An 18,985-nucleotide genomic window follows, 5' to 3' on the forward strand; every position below is an offset into this window, starting at 1 on the left:
TTCACCCCGCGATTACTGGAGACATGTGAGCTTCAGCCACATGCCACGACGTGCGGGTGTACGAGTAAGCTTGACGAGGGATTGATGTACGAGGAGTACTGGAGGAAAATACTCGAGTAATGTGATGGATTGATTGTCGGGTTGGTTGACCGATTATTGACTGTAAGGCGCTGGTATTCATGTTCAAAGTCTCTGCTCGAGTACTCTACTAAAATGCATCCGCTTGACAATCAACAAGGTTCGGATCAAATTCCAAATAAGATTAGTTTTACCAGCTTTGAGATTCTCGCAGATGTCGCGGATCTTTTCAAGCAACTTTTATAGAGAATACGGTGCTACTGACTGTACCTGCAGCTATTTCTCCATCGGAATAACCATGCCCCCTGGAAGAGGGGGAATGACCACCAGTACAGTATTCGCTAGGGAACACCCCATGGGTTCTCAACTAGGGCTCACCAGAGTGTGGCTTGCTTGCAGCTAGAAATACTAGGTATATATAGCTCAGAGACTCGTACTTAGAACACCAGCAAGAGCTCCTTGCAAAGGTCTTGTTCATTCATCTCTTGCTTGTCCCCAGACGTGTTGTTGTTCATGAAGCTTTCTCTCCACCCTCATCTTATCTACATCGCAACCCCCCCCCCCCGTCCACTATACTATACTTACACAGTTGGACTTGACGGCTCCTCCGCCCATACCGGAACGGAAACACTCGTTCACCTTCCTTCGGCAATCCAAATCTATCCTTACGAGAAAGGCTTGCGTAGGACCGCTTGATGCGGCTCGGGTCCGGAAGAAGGCCCTCCGCCTCTTGATACGGGCAGACGTGCACCTCGTGACACGCGACGACGTTCTCGCGAGAGCTGTCGTACTTGGAAATTACTGGCGACGAGATAGTATGAGACTCCGGGTCAGACCCGTGCCAATTATTCAGTCATCGGGGAAATCAACCCTCTACCGGGACTTTCGGATGCAATGCAATTCCATTATCTGTCATGTTTATTTATCCTCTACTGTACGTACTCTTTCTTTCACTTTTTTTCTGTTTGAATTACTATTGACTGTCCGACGAAGCGGGATGGTATATTTTTGTCCTCTATTATTATACCTACAGACATTGCTGTACAATCAATCAATCAACTGCGGTTGTCCTACAAGTAAGTGGTGGCCCAACTATCTTTTATCTCAGAAGGGAGCGAAGAAGGAAGACCAACTATTACGTACACCTCGGTACTCTACTCGTACATAGTTCTAATTCAGACATGCATGCATGCCAACAGCACATGCTGCGCAGGGATCGGGCGAGTGCCGATCTATACATGCGTATATGCACGCTCGATGATACTCTGCTCCCATGTATCTATGATCTGGTCTGAGAACAAGTCGAGAGGCTTCTCTGGCCTACTAAGCCCCAGCATCCTTCAAAGATGCAATACAAAATAGACGGAAGCCCCGCTTCGTCTAGTCGTCGCGCTCTCTTGCCTTGGCAAGGCCAAATCATGAGAAATATTAAATGGGTTTCATCTGGTCCATTCCACAGCACAGGCTGAATAAGATGATGTTTTAATGCGAAACAAATCCACTCTCAATGTTCGTCTCAACCACTGCCTGTGTACCAGCCTAATCTCAAGGCCGACATGTTTGGATAACTGCAGGTGCAAATCCGTCGATCACTCATATCATATCACTTGACTCTGCACTCACGTTTCACATCGGAGGAAGTCCTTGCGAGTATTCCGCTGTCCAGTAGCAACATGAAGCTGAATAGAGACAAGACAAGGCCTCAGATACTGTAAGACCCACCGCATCTTCTAGGACTTTTTGCGCAAATCATATCATAAGCATTACCAGCATTGTATTCGAAAGAAGGTAACGTTTTGTTGGATTGCATGGAAAATCACATTTGTCTGTTATGTTCTTATTACACGAAATATGCACGCGCTTAGGTTTTAACCATGCGTTTCATCGTCGGTTTCTAGATCACTTCAAATCCATCTCTACTTACTGTACCACGGCCTTTTCCAGAAAGTCATCCGGTTACTCTAGGACCACGGTAGGAATGCTGTATTGTATCCTTATAATAATCTTGCCGACTGCTCTCCCGGTCTCCAACCGTTCGAAAGCCTTGATTCCAGAAAGTCATTAATTAGCAATAGCCCTCTCATTTCCATTCCGAGTAAGCGTGTTTAATTTACCTGCAAAACGCCATCCATATCAAACATCGAGTCGACAGGAATCTCCTTGATCAATCCGTCTTCGAACCACTTCACAACTTCTTGAGCTGAAGCAGGATCTGGCCGGCTGAAGACATTTTTAATCATCCGTGGCGTGCCTCCGAGTATGGTGGGTAGCCAGTTGTTTAGCTTAAATATCCCGTATGGACCGGCTTCGATGGCGATGTATCGGCCGTCGGGCTTTAGATATGAGGGAGAACCGTGGTAGAGTTCGTCGTTGCCTATGCAGTCGAAGATTGCATCAAAGCGGGTATTTCCAGGTTTTGTGGATGTGGAAGAGAGGAAATCGCATAGTGATTCGTGAGCGGTGTAGTCTACAACCTGCGAGAAGTTAAATCACCACACCGTTGAATTGGGATTCGTGATGGAGAATCAGGCGCCAATGCTCTCATGACGGACCAACTCACCTCTTCAGCACCCAGCCTCCTCACCAGCGCCTCGTTCCTCGCTGAGCAGACCCCCGTAACATGCATGCCCATCCCGCTCAGCACCTGCACGGAAACAGATCCCACGCCACCACTCGCACCATTGACCAACACCCTATGACCCTTCCGCAACTCGGCAGCGCGCAGCATCACCACGTTCGTCTGGCCCACTACTCCCAACAGCCCAGCCGCATCGCGCTCTTCCAGGCCGGCAGGCTTCTCCACAACCGCGTCCGCCGGGAGCACTATGTACTGAGCCAGCGTGCCCACGCCACGCATGAGCTTCATGCTCGGCACGGTGCCCGCGACGATCATCCCGATGTGTATGTTCGAGGGCGCTGTGGATGTGGATGTAGATGGGGGCCCTACTTGCACGACTTCCCCGACGAAATCCATGCCGCGGATACTATTGCTCTTGCATGAGATCTTCGCCGACATGATTTTGGCATCCCCAGGATTGAGCGCTGCGTAGGAAATTCTGATTGTGATTTCTCCTGCTATGGGCGGCCCTGGAGTCGGCCAGTTGGTCTTCAGTTTGAGGACTTCTTGCGGTGGACCTGCGTGAATGGCAATCCATGCCTTCATGGTTTTTGGTACAGTGGTCATCATGTAATATGACATGATATGATATGATATACAATGCAAAATTCCAAATATATAAAGGAGATGGGACACGGGATTCGCAATTGGTGGGTTTCAATCAAGGGAACAGCTCGTTCCTTTTATAACCACGACCAAACACGTATTGACATCACGACAAGACTGTCATCCCAGACAGCCTGGCTTATTTGGATCGTACTAGCGGGTAATAGCAACATATTGAGAGAACGATTGGTATCACATTTGTCAACTTGTACAAATGTAGTCAGTGGTATGAATGAGTTTGGTACGATTTTAAAGCAGATGCGGTTAAGGGACCCACATGGCCCAACACGACAACGCGAACCGCATATACGTCAGGATAGGCAGCGGGATCCGCATTCTGCTTACCAAGCACTTCTCCCCCTCCTTTTACCCGCAGAGGCCGAACCGGAACAGATGTCCAATTAGATCTTACCATGTTGACAATACATACTAATTATCGGATGGAAACCGAGAAATAACCTCCTACAGTAAGTAGACCAAGTTGCCCACAAATTCCCAATGCGTCGTCTTTACGAGTACAAAAATAATCGTAATGTCGGGGACATCTGCAGCTGCTGGTTCTGGCGATGCAGGGGCCAAGCTTCCTCGAAGTCTGAAGCAACGACATAAACGTGCCCGAACCGGCTGCGAACGATGCCGTGCCCAACACCGCAAATGTGAGTTGAGTCGTTTGTCGAGTGGCAATAATATCATATCATATCAATACCTCATAATTAGACAACAGCTGATGTGTTGTAGGCGACGAAGAAAAACCAAAATGCAGGCGTTGCGCTGATGCTGGTGCTGTTTGCAAGTACATTACGCATATATCTTTTCTGGATAAAAATAGCCAGACATCATCTGCTGTCACGTCGAGAGCATCTTTTTCTTCCACCGCTCGCGAGTGTCCTGTTTTGGAGGTATGTCGATCATACTGTTTGACTGGGTAGCGTGACCTCTGCTAGAAGGGCTGACATGATGTCCCGGTCTTCAGTTTGTCGTTAACGATGACTCCTCTGCTCGAAGCAGAAATGATGGTTCACCTCCTACTTTTATGAATACCGAGTACCCTAGCCAATTCCAGGACCAGCGCGTTGGTCATGGAATAGTCCTAGAAACTAGACCTGTAGAGAATTCGATAGTACAGGTTCTGGAAGATGGCAGTCACCCTTTACGGAAGGATATTGGGAGTCTTGCAAAAAATGAGTTGGAGAACACAGTGGACTTGAGTTGTCAGGGCCCATCGCGTAACCCACCCCGAGATCCAAACAGGTGGGACAACAGTTGGCCTCTCGTGGGACGTAGTTCGTTATCAGACGAGGAAGTCATCCTTCTGAAATACTACAGCCATCATGTCGCCCCTTGGGTAAGTCTCCATCCCCACCCCACCATCCTAGAACCGCCTGTTCTAACTCTCCACCCGTCCCATTACACAGTTAGACGTTTACGACCCCAGCCAACCATTCCGCCATCTCGTGACCCGACTAGCCATGGACTCACCCTGCGTGCTAGAAGGGATCCTGCATCTCTCAGCAGCCTCCTCAGGTCGCCCACTAAACACGGTGAGGCGCCGTGGCGTCGGCCCTCTTCACCTTCAGGCCATGTCCAGTCCGCTGGACGCGAAATCTCCATTCTCCGCTTTGAGACTTATGGTTAGCTTCGTGCTGGTACGGACGTTGCTTTTCGTCCAGGCGGTTCCGGAGTCTTGGGAGGCTAGCTTTGATGGGGGTGGGATCCCGACTAGCTTGATGAAATACAAGTTCGTTGATGCGGATGAACGGTCAATGTGGATTAGTATGCTTGTTTTGATCGCAAGACTAGGTACGTCAAGACTGTCGGTGGATGATCTATTTATTCTTCGCGGTGCCTGTTCTTTCTTTCCTTACTTATAGTGCCTTACTTGTCCATTAGCTAATTCAACCTCCCTAAGGAAAGAAATTGCATACTCTCTCATGAACCAGACTGCTTCAATTGCAATATCCGGACCTATACGCCAGATACTAAGCCCTCCAAACAGCCACGAGTCAATCATTGACCCACCTCAGAAACCTCTAGGTGCATCTCTGCATTGCCTCGGTCTTCTCGCCGACGTCATGAACTTCTGCCTCCCAGCCCCAGAACCAGAAAACCACTTCGCTGCCACGACATCTCCATCTGCCATTCCGACCTCAGTAGGCATATCTGCATCTCGCACTATGAAATGGAAAGCCCTCCTAACCGAGCTCTGCACATGGCAAACGCATCGTCCCCCGGAACTACAGCCCCTCTTAGAACTCGAAGGTCCCGATGCCGCATTCCCCACGCTCATATACGCCAGCGGCGCCGGCACTTCCTTAAACGCCCTACATCACACAGCTATGCATATATTACTTAGTCACCAACCGTCGTTGCTATCCCTAGCTGACCTTGACCTTGAAATGCAGATGCATGGAGATTCTGGTTCTGATTCTCAGCTTGCCATGCACAAGGCAAGCCTTTCCCCCCTCTGGCACGCACGCCGCGTCTGTGGCATTGCGCTGCACAGCGAGCCCGAGGATACAAAATGCTGGGACCCGTGTCTGATCGCTGCTCTTGCGCTCGTGGCGAGGCGTATAACGCATCCGGCGCAACAGGGGAATATACTTGCTTGTTTGGGGCGGGTTGGGGGGGCGGGATGGAATATTGAGGGGTTGGTGAAGAGTTTGAGTGGTGAGTGGGGAATTGGTGAGTGATGGATGGCGGGATGGGGGTGGAAAGGGAGGCTGTTGGGTATTGTATTGGGGTGTCTTTGCAAGCATGTCATGGTAGTCTGACATTGGGATTTTGCAAATTCAAGACAAAAGGAGGGAAATCATCTCTGTTGATCAATTGAAGCTTCAGAGGGGGCTTCTGCAGCACTGGGTATAGGCCACGAGTCTACCCTTAGTACCCTACAAAGAAAGTACCCTACAAAGAAAGTAGACAGAAGAAGCAAGATGTAATCCCAGGAAAGATTTACGTATACAGTATGAAGAGACGACAACCCCAGTCAGTTTATACACAGACTTACATTCCATCTCCACCGCATCTCACTCAACATAGGACATCAGATTTTGAATGTTGATTTTCCAATTTGTTTTTGAATCACAAAGCCGGCTAGTCAATCACATCTTACTCGGCATTCTCATCCCGCCATCCAGCCTCAGCACAACACCGTTTAACATTACGTTCTCGATGCTCTGCGTCACGAGCTGTGCGAACTCGTGGGGTTTACCGGGACGTACTGCGGGATTTAGTTTGTATTGCTTGTTTGTTATGATGCCATGAAGCACATGCAACGCCCAAAAATCAAAGTTCGAATCTTGACAAGAAGTGGGAACTAGGACGGAAAGGAAAGGAAGAAAGGAAGGAAGGAAGGATAGACAGGAAGGAGGTAAGGGACTTGCCCAAAAACTCACGCGGAAACTCCATAACCCTCTCCAAGCTCCCCCTCACCTTCTCGCTCATCACACTCGTCATCCTCGAATCAAACAAACTCGGCGCGATCGTCACAACCCTAATCCCATACCTCGCCAGATCGCGCGTCATCGGCAGGGTGAGCGATGCTACCGCCCCCTTTGAGGCCGCGTAGGCTACTTGTCCGGGCTGCCCATCGAAGGCGGCGGCGGAGGAGACCATGATTATTATGCCGCGCTCCCCCTCGCTGTCAGGGGAAGTGGATGGGGCGGTGGAGGCCATGTGCGGAAGTACTTGGCGAATTAAGTCGATTGTACCGCGGACGTTGACGGAGAGCACGAAGTCGAAGTCCGAGAGGGAGAAGGGGGTTAGATCGCGGGATAGGATCTAGGGGGGTGTTAGGGTTTGGGTGGAAGGAGTGAGTTTTGAGGTGGATTGGAGAGGTGGGAATGAGAATGTGACAATGGCTTTGTTATTTTGACTTGGAATAGAAGTGCCAGAAACCCAACTTTGAATACCTTCCTTCTGACGAACGGCAGAAGTTTGGCATTCGTCTTTTGTCTTGAACAAGCTACTCAAGTTGAGGCACTTCAACCTAGCTTAAAACCTCGTGAATCACTCACTAGAGTTCACTCAAACCAATTTCATAACTCACGCCTCACCATCTCCCCAGAAATTCATCACGTTTTTAGACTCCTTTATAATGAAAAGTTTGCGTACGTACCTTAGCCGGTGTAGCAACCCCCGCGGCAGCAATAATCCCACCAACCTCCATCCCGGTCTCTTTGACCCAGGCCAAAGCTCCCTTAACAGCCCCAGCAATACTATCCGACTCAATGACATTCGCTTCAAAGAACTTTGCTTTTCCTCCACCAATTTCCCGCACTAATTCGCCAGCAAGCTCTTCATTCAAGTCGAAAATTGCGGCGTAGCCTCCTCGGCGACATATGTCTTCAACACATGCTCGGCCGAGACCAGATGCACTGCGTGTGTGTTGTTAACGACGAGTTCGTGTTTGAGAGGGATGAAACTACTTGCCCGCCGGATACAATGAATGTTCTTCCTTCGATCTTCATTTTGCATTGTATTGATATATTAAGGAATATAAAAGTTAGGTTGTTGGGAATCATAGACCCATGTATAGACTATGGTAATCGGAAGCCTCGGTCTCGGTCTCGGTTCAGTCAATCCCCCTTGTTCGCCCCGCGTCTTCCCGCATCTTCCCGCACCTTACCGCATCTGGGCAAGAGCCGGAACTTCGAGCTCTCAAACACCGATGTGATAAGACAACGCAACAACGACTTTGTCAATAAACGGGGAATCAAATCCACATTAATAAATCTTGCACCCCTTTTCGACGACTACCACTACGACTTCACCGGCTGTCTGTTCAAGGAAAGAAAGGAAGAGAGGAAGGAAGGAAGAAGGAAAGAAAGAAAGGGAATCCTACAAGCAAAGGCAGGATGGTGCGTCCCAGGCGCTTGAGCGGCGCCAGTGAGGAGAGCGCGGGGACAGCCAGAGACCAGGTTTGTTGCTCCATCCAGGCGCATGAAAGTTGAATGATGCTAATTATGGAATAGGAATTAGGAAGCATGTATGACTATCTTGCTAAGATCATATTGCTGGGACCCAGTGGGAGCGGAAAGTACGTTATCAACCAAAACTTGTCCTCGTCCTCGAAGCTATGCTAGAATAAGCAGCTCATGGAAACACAGATCCTGCCTCCTCCATCGATTTGTCAAGAACGAATGGCGAGTCGTAAGCTCGCAGACCATCGGCGTCGAGTTCGCAAGTAAGATAATCAAAGTCGGGACGGGAAACAGGAGGAAAAGGATAAAACTCCAAGTTCGTCTGCCCCACTATTCCAACTCCCACATGGAAATATACTGATACTTATGATGGAACAGCTATGGGATACAGCAGGCACAGAACGCTTCCGCTCTGTCTCCCGCTCCTACTACCGCGGTGCCGCTGGCGCAATCCTCGCCTACGACCTCACCTCCCACAGCACCTTCACCTCCCTCCCCTCCTTCATGAACGACGCGCGCGCCCTCGCAAGTCCAAACCTAACATGCATCCTCGTCGGCAATAAACTCGACATCGCTGAAAATGCAAACCTGATAGACGTTTCCGCTACCACACCTTCAAGTGTTAGCAGCAGGGGCTCCAGTTTCCCCCTTTCCGCTGGCGCGGGATCAGTAAACTCAAGTACGGGATTGGGATTAGGGACACAACTGCGCGCTACTTCAGCGCCGGACGGGAGGGAAGTCAGTGCGGAAGAGGCGTCTAAATGGGCGAGTTCGAATAACGTGCCTGTTTCTGTGGAAGTTTCTGCGTTAAGTGGAGATAATGTGGATGAGGTGTTTGGACGGCTAGCAAGGATGATTTTGACCAAGATCGAGCTGGGCGAGATTGATCCTGATGATCCGATGAGCGGCATTCAGTATGGGGATGGAGGGTGGGGAGGCGAAGATGGGGCGAGTGTGAAAAGCGGCATGACGGTTGATGAACGGGGTCCTAGGAGGAGAAAGGGGAAGAAGGGGTGGGGGTTTGGCGGAGGAGGCGTGAGGGAGTGGGAAGAGGTGTTTACATTGAGTGGCGGGACAAGAAGGAGGAGAGGTGGATGTTGTTGATGGATGATGATGATGTATTATTTGATGGGTTTCGTTCGGCGTTCAGCGAGCGTATATATTTTTGCGTCCGGCTGGACGGCAGGTTAGACTGGACTGGAGCCGACGTGAGCTTGGTACATAGATAGATCACACTAATAGCCCTACTTCTCCGAGTGAGAAATGCGATAATGGTTTTTCTAGAGTTCGGTTCTTTTTAGCGAGCTAGATCCCTATTCCTACCTCTGTTCAAGCGAACCCCTTTTCTATCTTAGTTGTCGTCTAGAGGCTCACGTTTCTTAGCTTCAAGCATGTTTAGAGCATACTTACCAAGCAAAGTCTAGCAGTCTTCTACTCATCGAAGTCGCGGAAGCTAGTGCTTCAGCCATATGTTTTGGGGCCAGAATGTACTTGTTCATTTATCATATTCATATTCCTCACTACAACCAACCCGTCACGACTTGCCCATCAACCACACCCCGTCTTTACAAACGAAACCCCTCCACACTAGGATACAGCCCTCTTTCTATCTATCCAAGCTTTTCACACAATCTCCCTACCACGCCATCAAATCCCCCTCATACCCCCAAAATCTCCCACCCCTTCCCTCCTTTGTCACCCCCTCAATAAGCTTCACCATCGCCCTGCACGACTCCTCCACACTCACAGGCGCCTCTTCCATCCCGAATATCTTCGCCCCGCTATTGCCCATATCCGTCTGGCACCACCCCGGACTAATCACGAAGGCGGCAAGTGCGGATTCTTCGGCGTTCATGCGCTTGGTGAGCCAGTGCACAGTTGCTTTTGAGGGGCCGTAGGCTGCGTTCGTCATGGAGGGCTGGGATCTAGGCGGTGGGGTATGGGTCAGTCATGCATGCGTTTTGTGGTATTATTTGTTTGAGAGAGGATAAGAAAGTGAAAAACAAGAAATGGAAAGAAAACGAAGGAATTTCTCCTTCTTTCTTCTACTTTCAACATTGAATTTGAATTGCTTTAGATTTGGGTCTTTTTCTCACTTACTCGATACTCCCCGCTATAGTTCCCATAGTAACCCATCTCGGCCTCTCCCCCTTCAGTAGCAACGGCAACATGGCCTGATACAACCCTACCACGCCAAACACATTCGGCATCAAATGGCCCTGCAGATCCTCGATCTTCAGCTCAGACACCTTGGGGAAAACATACGAGACGCCCGCGTTGGCTACCACGACGTCTAGGTGCGAGATGCCGTGCGTGCTGCGGAGCGTCTCGACGGCTTCTCCGGGGTCCGTCTCGATGCATGCGTCGATTTTCACGGTTATGAGATGGCTACCGACGCCGGTGGGCAGCGTGGGGAGGGCGAGCGACGAAGGGGATAAGGGGGACCGGACGGCGGCTATGACGGTGTGGTAAGGGAGGGATAGGTAGAGGGTTAGGAGTCCGGCGCCTAGGCCGCGGTTGGCGCCGGTTATTAGGATGGTTGTTTGGGTTGGGGTTGGGGACATGATGGATGGTGTTAATGGGGATGTTGTTTTGCGGATATGTAAGTTTCTTGTCTTTTAACGCCTTTTATAGATCAAAAGTCTTGAAAACAGAGAGGACTTTCTGCTTTTATTTTTAGCTGATAAATCATACTAATTAGTAATTAACGCTTTATAATTAACTGGTTTTTGAATACACGCATATCCGGAATTTTTGCTAAAGGGTGACAGAGGGTGACAGAGGGTGACAAAAGGTGACAAGCGCTAAATGGGTAACGGCGGCTTTTAGACGAGGGAGAAATCCATATTGGCATAAAAGTCTCTGAATAAACTTACGAATATCTATCACTTGATGGCAATTAAAGAAATGAATTTGTATATATTAGATGTAAAGAGACTAAAAACGCTACTCGGATATTCTTAGTGCGTTTGTTTATCTTAAGTTATACCTAGGTGATATGAGATCCACGCTACTACACTGTCTAATTCCACCACCTTAAACAGAACTTGATATATAAATCCGACTCATACAGACAATCACACCCCCTCCCATCCAATTGAGATAAATCGCCATGTCCCTTTTAGTATGATTATTTTCCCACCCTCTGCGCAACAATATCAAGCCCGGTCATCTTCTTAATCGTCCCATCGAACGTCCCAAAGGGAAAAAGTAAACCAAGTCGTATCAGAAACATATTTATACTACCAGGTAGCCAAATAATGGGCGGCGGACTCTTCCTCAGCAAATTCCCTACTACGCCTTCGGCCCACTTCGTCGGCTCCCCAGCATCTCTGAAGAACTCTTCACCACCCAACGTCTTCTCCACCGCCTCTCGCGCAGGCTCATATATGGATCCCTTCGGCAGCGTCGTCCTATCTGTCATCGAGTTCTGAATATTGCTCCTGACAGACCCGGTCTTCAGATCAATAATTCGAACGCCGAACGGTTCCAGCTCCAAGCGCTGGCTATCGGAAAACATGGCCATCGCAGCTTTCGACGCGTTGTACGTAGACTGGAACGGAATCGTAACGACCGAAGCCCCCGACGTCTGGTTTGCAATAATCCCCTTGGACTCAAGCAGTAGAGGTAGGAACGCCTGCGTCACAGCCAGGTACGACCACACGTTTAGATCAAACAGTTTCTTGGCCTCGGGGATCGAGAGGTCCGAGAAAGGCATGTTTAAAACAGCGCCTGCATTGTTGACCAGGATATCGAGGCTCGGTATCTGGGACACAGCGGCGGCGATGGAGGAGTCGGATAGCACGTCCAGCGTAAGTGTTTCGATGCCGAGCGCGACTAGGCCGGCCATCTTGGATGGGTTTCGTGCTGTAGCGTAGACGTGCAGTCCGGATTTGTGGAAGGCGATGGCGAGATAGGAGCCTAGACTTCCGTCTGAACATCCGGTGATGAGAACGGTGCGCTTTGGGGTGGCCATTTTCTGGTCAGCCATATATAGGGTTGGATGATGCTAACTTGAAGCAATAGATTGATTTGGAAGACGTTCCAAGAAACAGAATAGGATGAGATGGTACTTGAAGTGCTGGAAACAAAAGTTACTTAAGGCATCCGAGGTGACTAGAAGAGTGAGTATTTAAGTAAAGATACATAGAGAGAAGTCTAGAAACCCTACTGCTAATCTGCAGCCCCAAAGTAGTTCAAAACCACCTTCTTCACCAACCCTCCAGCGGACAATATACCGAAAGTAGCAATCCTGGCCATCATCTCCCGCGCAAATAACAAAACTCATGCATCATAGCCAGAGCGGGTGAAATAAACCCGATTCTCGGACAAACTCACCTTCCGAGCACTGCGCTACGGAACGAAACGTGGTTTGAATACACAATAAATTCCTATCCGGTCTAATGATGGCCCATAACTGGCATATGAGGCGACTAGGTTCGGGAAATGTTCAAAAGTGATTACCTACCTGGGTAGTCTGCGGCGCTCATCCTATTCCGTTTCAGGCAATACGGTGAAAGAGTGGATATTGTACTTGTTCGAGGTGACCAAATTGATTGGTGCGCGAAGCGAGTCTGGAGTATACCTATGTATATCTTAAGTTGGAATTATAAAGCTCAAGAAGAATATGTAGACTAGATGGGAATATAAGATAGGAAGTGGATTAAAGGCGTTACATTTGGAAATTCATTATCTAGGTAAAGATAAGAATTATATATTCTTATATATATTCTCTAGCAGCCGTGTCACTTAATAATATAAGAGCTATATTTCTCATATCTCTCTGCCACCTTAAACCTTTCGACTTTGGCTCTACTATAACAAACGACGATTATGATAACGCAGTTCATATTGCGATATACCACTCTAGTTTAGCCTCGTATCTTCACTATATCCTCACTAGGCTTGACCCTTTCGATAACGTGAACTTAGTGCAGGAGGTTCGACAAATATAGAATTAATTGCTGGCAGGCCGTGACACTATTAAAGTAGGTGCTAAGATCCTAACCAATGTTATCCAAGCTGGCTGGGCCGGGAAAGCTCCATTAACCAAGCTCTCTCGGGTTAAGGAACATGTGGAAAGCATGATTGGTGCTGCGGATCCAGAGCATGCATTAGAAGCTTTGAAATGGAGTTCTTTAGACATTGTCTTCAAATACAATATGCGTTAGCCACAGCCGTAGGCTCATAGTATATCTGTCAATATTACGCTGGGCCTAGTTTGTCCTGTCCACTGATATCGCTTCAGCTTTGCGCTGCCAAGTGTTGTAATTCTCCCCCTAACCATTCGCAGGAGAGTTGTTGCAGAAGAATCTTCTGTCGCCTGCTATGGTGCACTTGTTCCATATCCTTATATACGGTTAGCAAAACCAATTCCCAGTGGAGAAGAGGGCTTTCACTTTTCCTTCTATGCTATAGAAGTTAGTTCCAGAAATCCGATCGGACTTTCGGTTTGCGCAAAACTATGCTCACGGAATCATCTTAGCATGAGGTCCCCTTTATTAGCTAGTGATAAGCCAAAACACATACGAGTAATCCACTGGTTGAGGGTCGAATGCAAACTCCTTCACCAGTGCCAGCTCCGTTTTCCGCTTTAGGATTTCCTTTCCGATTGAGTTCTTTGCTCTTTCTAGCATATCATATCGCTCGTTTAGTTCCACTAGCTCATCCGATTGAGTCTCGATTCGCTTGTCCCGTTCTTTGACTGCAGTCGAAAGTCGTCCCCTCACAGCCTCAAAGTCCGCTGCTTTTCTATCAATCTCGTCTCGCCTTTGAGCAAACGTATCTTCCAGCTCCTGCATGCGCTTTTCATGACTCTTATCATGTTGCCTCATACGCTTGTCAAACTCCTGGTTCAACTTCTGCCTTTCTCCGGCCATTGCCAAAGTCACCCTTTTCTCTAGTTTCTCCATCTCTTGCTGAAGCTTTGCCTTCTCCTTCTTTACTTGTGCAGCTTCGTGCTCAACTTTAGCCCTTGCTCTAGACTCCATGCCCTCTTCTCTACAATCTTCCTCCAACTGGTGGAGCCTGTTGCTAGTTTCCTCCATCTTCTCACGATCCATCTTCTTGTCCTCTTCCTCCTCCCTTTTCTTCTCTTTCTGCGCCTCCTTCTTCGCCATCTTTGCTACCCTCTTCGCCTCCTTCTTCTCTATCTTTGCCACCCTCTTCGCCTCCTTCTTCTCCATCTTTACCTTCATCTTTGCTACCCATTTCTCTTCTTCCTTCTTACTTTTCTTCTCTTGCGTCGTCATCTTCTTCTCCATCTTTGCTACCTTCTTCTTCTCTTCCTCCTCTATTCTCTTCTTCATATCAACTTTGCTTTCTCCTTTTCTTTCTCCTTCTTCGCTATATTTCTTTTCCTCGTCTTGCCCCTCCTCCCGATGAGCGGAAATTGGCGTATGTTTAACCTCGTACTGCTTGATAACCTTCTTAATAATCTCTGTATCTCCTAAATTATATGCTAGAGTCTTTACCTTTTTCACCATTCTCCAGCAACGTTTCTGCACGTTTGACTCTCCAAATTTTGCCGTCCAGGTAGTGGTTTCATCCACTGGCCATATCTGGTAGTGGATATTCTCGGCTCCTTTAACGTTTGGATGTACCATTTCGATTCGTGATACCGCTCTTGCCTCTAATTTCCCCCTTATAATTGGCTCTTCTATTGCTTGGTAACTTGTTGCTCCAGATGGGTGAAATCTTTCTGGGGGTGGTGGTGATAAAACTGTAACCTTTTCGCCTCTCGAGATATACCATGCAAAGATAGCTGAAGCTCCCTTTACATACTGGCTCCACTCATTGATTGTTTTTTTATTTCTTGAACACAGCCGATGAGAGACATCCATCAGAGGACCCATTGCTGTAGTTAGTGTCTGCATCTCATGTTCATCCGCCCAACGCTGAGCTTCATCGCGCAGGATGCCGCTCCATAAGACCTGATTATTACGACGCCATATATCCCCTTGGAACTGCTGATGGATCTGTGCTTCTTCATCTTCTGTCAAATACTGTCGGAAGAATGCCATGACGAGACGAGAAATCGAGAGTTTTTAGGATAGAAACTTAACTTGCGATTCTCTGTCGAAGATGCCTCCATCTGTTGAGTCCAGGAGCTTACTATTAGTTGGACGTCAGACTTGTCTAAATGATAGCTGGGAGGTGCGGGGTGTTAGTGGGGCAATAGTGGTGACGACAGCCTGGAAGTCTAAACTATAGTGGTGACGATGGTATAAAAGTGGTGATAACAGCACTGCCAAGCCTCTGAATAGACCCGCTGCAATTTTCGTGCCATCCAGCATCTTTCTCATTCACATTCTTCCGAGGCCGTAAGTACATGTTTACCTCGATACCACTAGGACTATCGGGTATCATTAGTGCTGGATGGAAAGAGACATTTTGAAAAGAAAGCTCTCAAGCTCCTTGCTCTGATCAGCCAGCTTTTTGCAGGCTTCAACAGCCATTGCTAACATGCCCGCTGCAGGGATTACTAGCGAAAGTATATTCTTATCTCAATATAATAGTCTTGTGACGTGAAGACTTTCGTCAAAAAATAGTCTTGCTAAAGGAATATACCTTCTACAAAGTCCTCCTGCCTCTCAAGACCGCCAGAATAGTGCTTAAGCCGAAGATTCCTCAAATCGCTTAATCATGTTTGAAAAGATCCCAGCAGCCTCAAACCGCTCAACGGAAGCATCAACCATAATATCATCCTCCCCCACTCAACTCTAACCCCTCCTGCGCCACAATCATCTTCACAGCTTTCACAACCTCAGCCATGCTGCCAAACTCTCTTACCCAGCACTTCCTAATAATCTCATCCAGATCATTCTCCTCAAGCTCCGGCATGTCCTCCTCATCCTTCCACGGTTCAGGGTCTTCCTCTACTAATAAGTAATACATCAACGATCCAAACGCATAGATATCTTGCGAAGGTGTGATCCAGGTTTCAGCCTGGTCGGCAAGAGGCGCTTCAACCCAGTCTGGACATCGGTAGCCGTCTGCCATGCCGTCGCTGCCCGTCTGCTCTTTGTAGGCTGCGGCGTCTAGATCGACAAGAGCGGCTGAGAGGTCAGACCGTAGGCGGATGGTATTTGGAGAGAGCCCTTCAAATACAATGTTTTTAGTGTGTAAGAAGGCCAGGGCTGAAGCGATGTTTAGTGCCCAGCGAAGTCTGCAAATTGTAAGTCTACAATCTTTTCTCAAACTTCTTCTCTGGATGAATTGACGTACTTAAGTGTTAAGGGATTCTCGGATCCCTTGCCAGATGGGACTACAGGCTTAGGATTTGTGCGCAGAAAGCTATACAAATCACCTTTATCGACGAATTCAACGATGGGAAATCCGGTTCCGGTTTGAGTTTCCAAGAGCCTGAAAACTAAGTCAATTTTGTAAAAACCTTCTCGCACCGGATACAAACTGACCTCTGTACATGTGGATGCGAGGTTGGATCACTCGCCCCAATAATCTCATGGATCTTCTTCAGCCAACCTAGCTGTTCCATCGCCTCTTCCTGGTTTTGCCACGCATGCGCAGACCCGTTCGGATCCTCATATTCTGGGTCGTTCTGAGGTCTATAAGTCGCAGGGTAAAAAATGAGGGATTTCTTGTCCTCTGTTCGACAAACACTGAGGCCGTCCACGCCGTACTGGTCGACCGGCTCGATGCCAGTGGGTGGGAGAACTGGAGCCATTTGGTCTGAAGATCATATGATATCTTGTTGTTATGCGGAGATAATACAAAAGTTGGCGGGTGGTGAGCATTGAATAGTAGGGAAAGGTGTCGACCGGCGATGGACTTTATCGGTAGATTTGTTGGTGTTATCATGTGCAAATAGCCCCTCTCTTAACCCTGCGAGGCAAAGCTTCAAAGTCTTTGTTTGGCAGGGTGTCCTGATTTGGGCCTAATGTCTCTATCGGCAGATCAAAGTCACCAAGGTCAAAGATTACTTCTTGATTTTAGGAGGTCATCTATTACTCCCGGAAGCGAGAAATTCACATGATTTCGAACGAGACTAAGATTGAAATTGACTTTTCAAGAGATATTATGTATATGATTGAGCTACTATAGAGAGCGACTTATATAGATCTAATATCTACGCTCCACTGGAGGGGGGGAATGGATTGCTAAGGAAATCTGTTACGGGCAGAGTCGTCTGGGGCAAATTATTGTACTATGATTAACGAGTCAGCAGAGACAGCAGAACAAAGAAGACTATCTTTGAAGATATAGAGCATGAATCCAAGGATTTTGCATTGGACTTACGTATACATTCACAAGATTCATTTTGCGCTCTTGAGTGGTGAGCACACTGATCCAGAGGTTTTGGTAAAACTGTGGCATATTTACCCCTCTGAGAACATGTTAGCTCCTTATACCAGTTCTGAAGAGCGGGAAAACTTATTCAAGTCTATTGAACCATGTCGAAGCAACCTCATGGGACGTCACCACAATATTGTTCAACAGCTCACGGTTGTAAGCCTTCCACTTATCCTGCATTGCAGGGACCGGACCATTTGGATTTTGCTGAGCATACCACGTATCGAATTGCCCCATGAGTGTATATATCCCCTCATAGGTGAGACAGTAGGCATCTATAATGTCGGGGAGGTTCATATAAGTAAATCCCATCCCTAATTCTTTCATAGTAAGCAATTGTTCTTGGTATCCCATTGCTGCAAACTTGTCTCCGTTGTATCTATTCGCAATTCCCAGGTCAGCATAGCACAATTGGAAAGCTGGGCTCAAGATCACTTACACGTTTCCGCCACCAAACAGAGCACCTTTATCAATATTTGGTCGCGATGGGAAGACCACCAATCGGTCAAGGTTATTCTGTTTATAAAGTCAGTGCGCGTATTAATCAGTTGTTTGAGAGCCGGGAGGTTGATCCAATCCAATCTCGGCTCTTAAGAATATGAGAATCACAGAGCGGATTTGGGACGTACCATGCCTCCAAACTCCTGAAGTACACGCCGGCCAAAAGTGCTAACGACCGCAGTGATACCTCCAGCAAAGCCTCCAACATTAAAATCCCAGGTGTCGTCTCGTCTGCTCTTGATCCACTGATTAACCCAGCTGGCACCGGTATCGGTGGGAGTGCAGCCGAAACGAGCATCATTAACAGGAGTACCAGGAGTGTATCCGACTGACCACCAGGACAATCTACCCATACTGATGTACTCGCTAAAGAACTGGCCTATCGACTGGCCTTCGTACACATGTTCGGTATTGTAGGGTCCTTGAGATCCACCATTGAGGATACGCGGACTGTAGACCTCTTGAACATCCCATTTGACACAAGCTTCTGACACTCGGTCATATCTCTTCACGCTTTGGAAGTACCCACTGTCCGCTTCATTGAAGTTAGCCTTGCATTTGACACATTTTCAGGATTTGGGATTGCCTTAAGGTCCGGCTCTGGAGACATGTCTCAAGAGCCAAGAATCTGAAGACCGTAAAGAAAAGGGTATGTACCAGTATCCCAGTCTATTATGTCCGATCTACCCGACTTCGGGTAAGCGCGGTAGTTTGGACCGCTGACTTTTGGGTTGCCGCAAAATTGTCACCTTTTTGGGACCATAATTGATTCCATCAGCTGTCACGGATCAGTCGTCCAAAACGCTGATGGAGGAAGTTTCCATTGAGTCCACTAAAGTTTCGTTGGATGGGTGAAACTCACTCGTGGCTTCGAAGGTCTTCGGATCAATAAAAAGCTGTCGCTTTTCGAAATTCCCGCCATTGTACCAGAAAGTCACCGTCTTGATAT

The 18,985-nt window shown here is 48.0% G+C and overlaps 7 protein-coding genes across 7 annotated transcripts; 1 reads left to right on the forward strand and 6 right to left on the reverse strand.

The window, feature by feature from the left end:
• Positions 1-6,402: 6,402 nt before the first annotated feature.
• On the reverse strand, positions 6,403-6,916 carry scu (3-hydroxyacyl-CoA dehydrogenase type-2; the record flags this gene model as incomplete). The annotated part of the gene is made up of 2 exons (XM_031152812.1): positions 6,403-6,521; positions 6,697-6,916. 2 exons carry the CDS (start codon positions 6,914-6,916, stop codon positions 6,403-6,405), a joined length of 339 nt encoding a protein of 112 aa, XP_031002229.1.
• A 429-nt stretch (positions 6,917-7,345) lies between these two features.
• LHYA1_G007889 (uncharacterized protein) lies at positions 7,346-7,770 on the reverse strand (the record flags this gene model as incomplete). The annotated part of the gene is given in 3 exon segments (XM_031152813.1): positions 7,346-7,390; positions 7,419-7,677; positions 7,697-7,770. The coding sequence occupies 3 exon segments, from the start codon at positions 7,768-7,770 to the stop codon at positions 7,346-7,348; spliced, it is 378 nt and encodes a 125-aa protein (XP_031002228.1).
• Positions 7,771-8,157: 387 nt separating this feature from the next.
• ypt4 (GTP-binding protein ypt4) lies at positions 8,158-9,327 on the forward strand (the record flags this gene model as incomplete). Its single annotated transcript, XM_031152814.1, has 4 exons — positions 8,158-8,220; positions 8,275-8,339; positions 8,410-8,539; positions 8,602-9,327. The coding sequence occupies 4 exons, from the start codon at positions 8,158-8,160 to the stop codon at positions 9,325-9,327; spliced, it is 984 nt and encodes a 327-aa protein (XP_031002243.1).
• A 532-nt stretch (positions 9,328-9,859) lies between these two features.
• On the reverse strand, positions 9,860-10,787 carry aflD_4 (Norsolorinic acid ketoreductase; the record flags this gene model as incomplete). Its single annotated transcript, XM_031152815.1, has 2 exons — positions 9,860-10,148; positions 10,324-10,787. The coding sequence occupies 2 exons, from the start codon at positions 10,785-10,787 to the stop codon at positions 9,860-9,862; spliced, it is 753 nt and encodes a 250-aa protein (XP_031002244.1).
• Positions 10,788-11,353: 566 nt separating this feature from the next.
• ayr1_0 (NADPH-dependent 1-acyldihydroxyacetone phosphate reductase) lies at positions 11,354-12,199 on the reverse strand (the record flags this gene model as incomplete). The annotated part of the gene is made up of 1 exon (XM_031152816.1): positions 11,354-12,199. The coding sequence occupies one exon, from the start codon at positions 12,197-12,199 to the stop codon at positions 11,354-11,356; it is 846 nt and encodes a 281-aa protein (XP_031002241.1).
• A 1,500-nt stretch (positions 12,200-13,699) lies between these two features.
• Positions 13,700-15,245, reverse strand: LHYA1_G007893 (uncharacterized protein; the record flags this gene model as incomplete). The annotated part of the gene is made up of 2 exons (XM_031152817.1): positions 13,700-13,703; positions 13,753-15,245. 2 exons carry the CDS (start codon positions 15,243-15,245, stop codon positions 13,700-13,702), a joined length of 1,497 nt encoding a protein of 498 aa, XP_031002242.1.
• Positions 15,246-15,924: 679 nt separating this feature from the next.
• Positions 15,925-16,909, reverse strand: LHYA1_G007894 (uncharacterized protein; the record flags this gene model as incomplete). Its single annotated transcript, XM_031152818.1, has 3 exons — positions 15,925-16,390; positions 16,450-16,587; positions 16,641-16,909. 3 exons carry the CDS (start codon positions 16,907-16,909, stop codon positions 15,925-15,927), a joined length of 873 nt encoding a protein of 290 aa, XP_031002239.1.
• Positions 16,910-18,985: the final 2,076 nt, after the last annotated feature.

This window comes from Lachnellula hyalina (assembly GCF_007821495.1).
Source record: "Lachnellula hyalina strain CBS 185.66 chromosome Unknown contig00180, whole genome shotgun sequence".
Taxonomy (NCBI): Eukaryota; Fungi; Ascomycota; class Leotiomycetes; order Helotiales; family Lachnaceae; genus Lachnellula; species Lachnellula hyalina.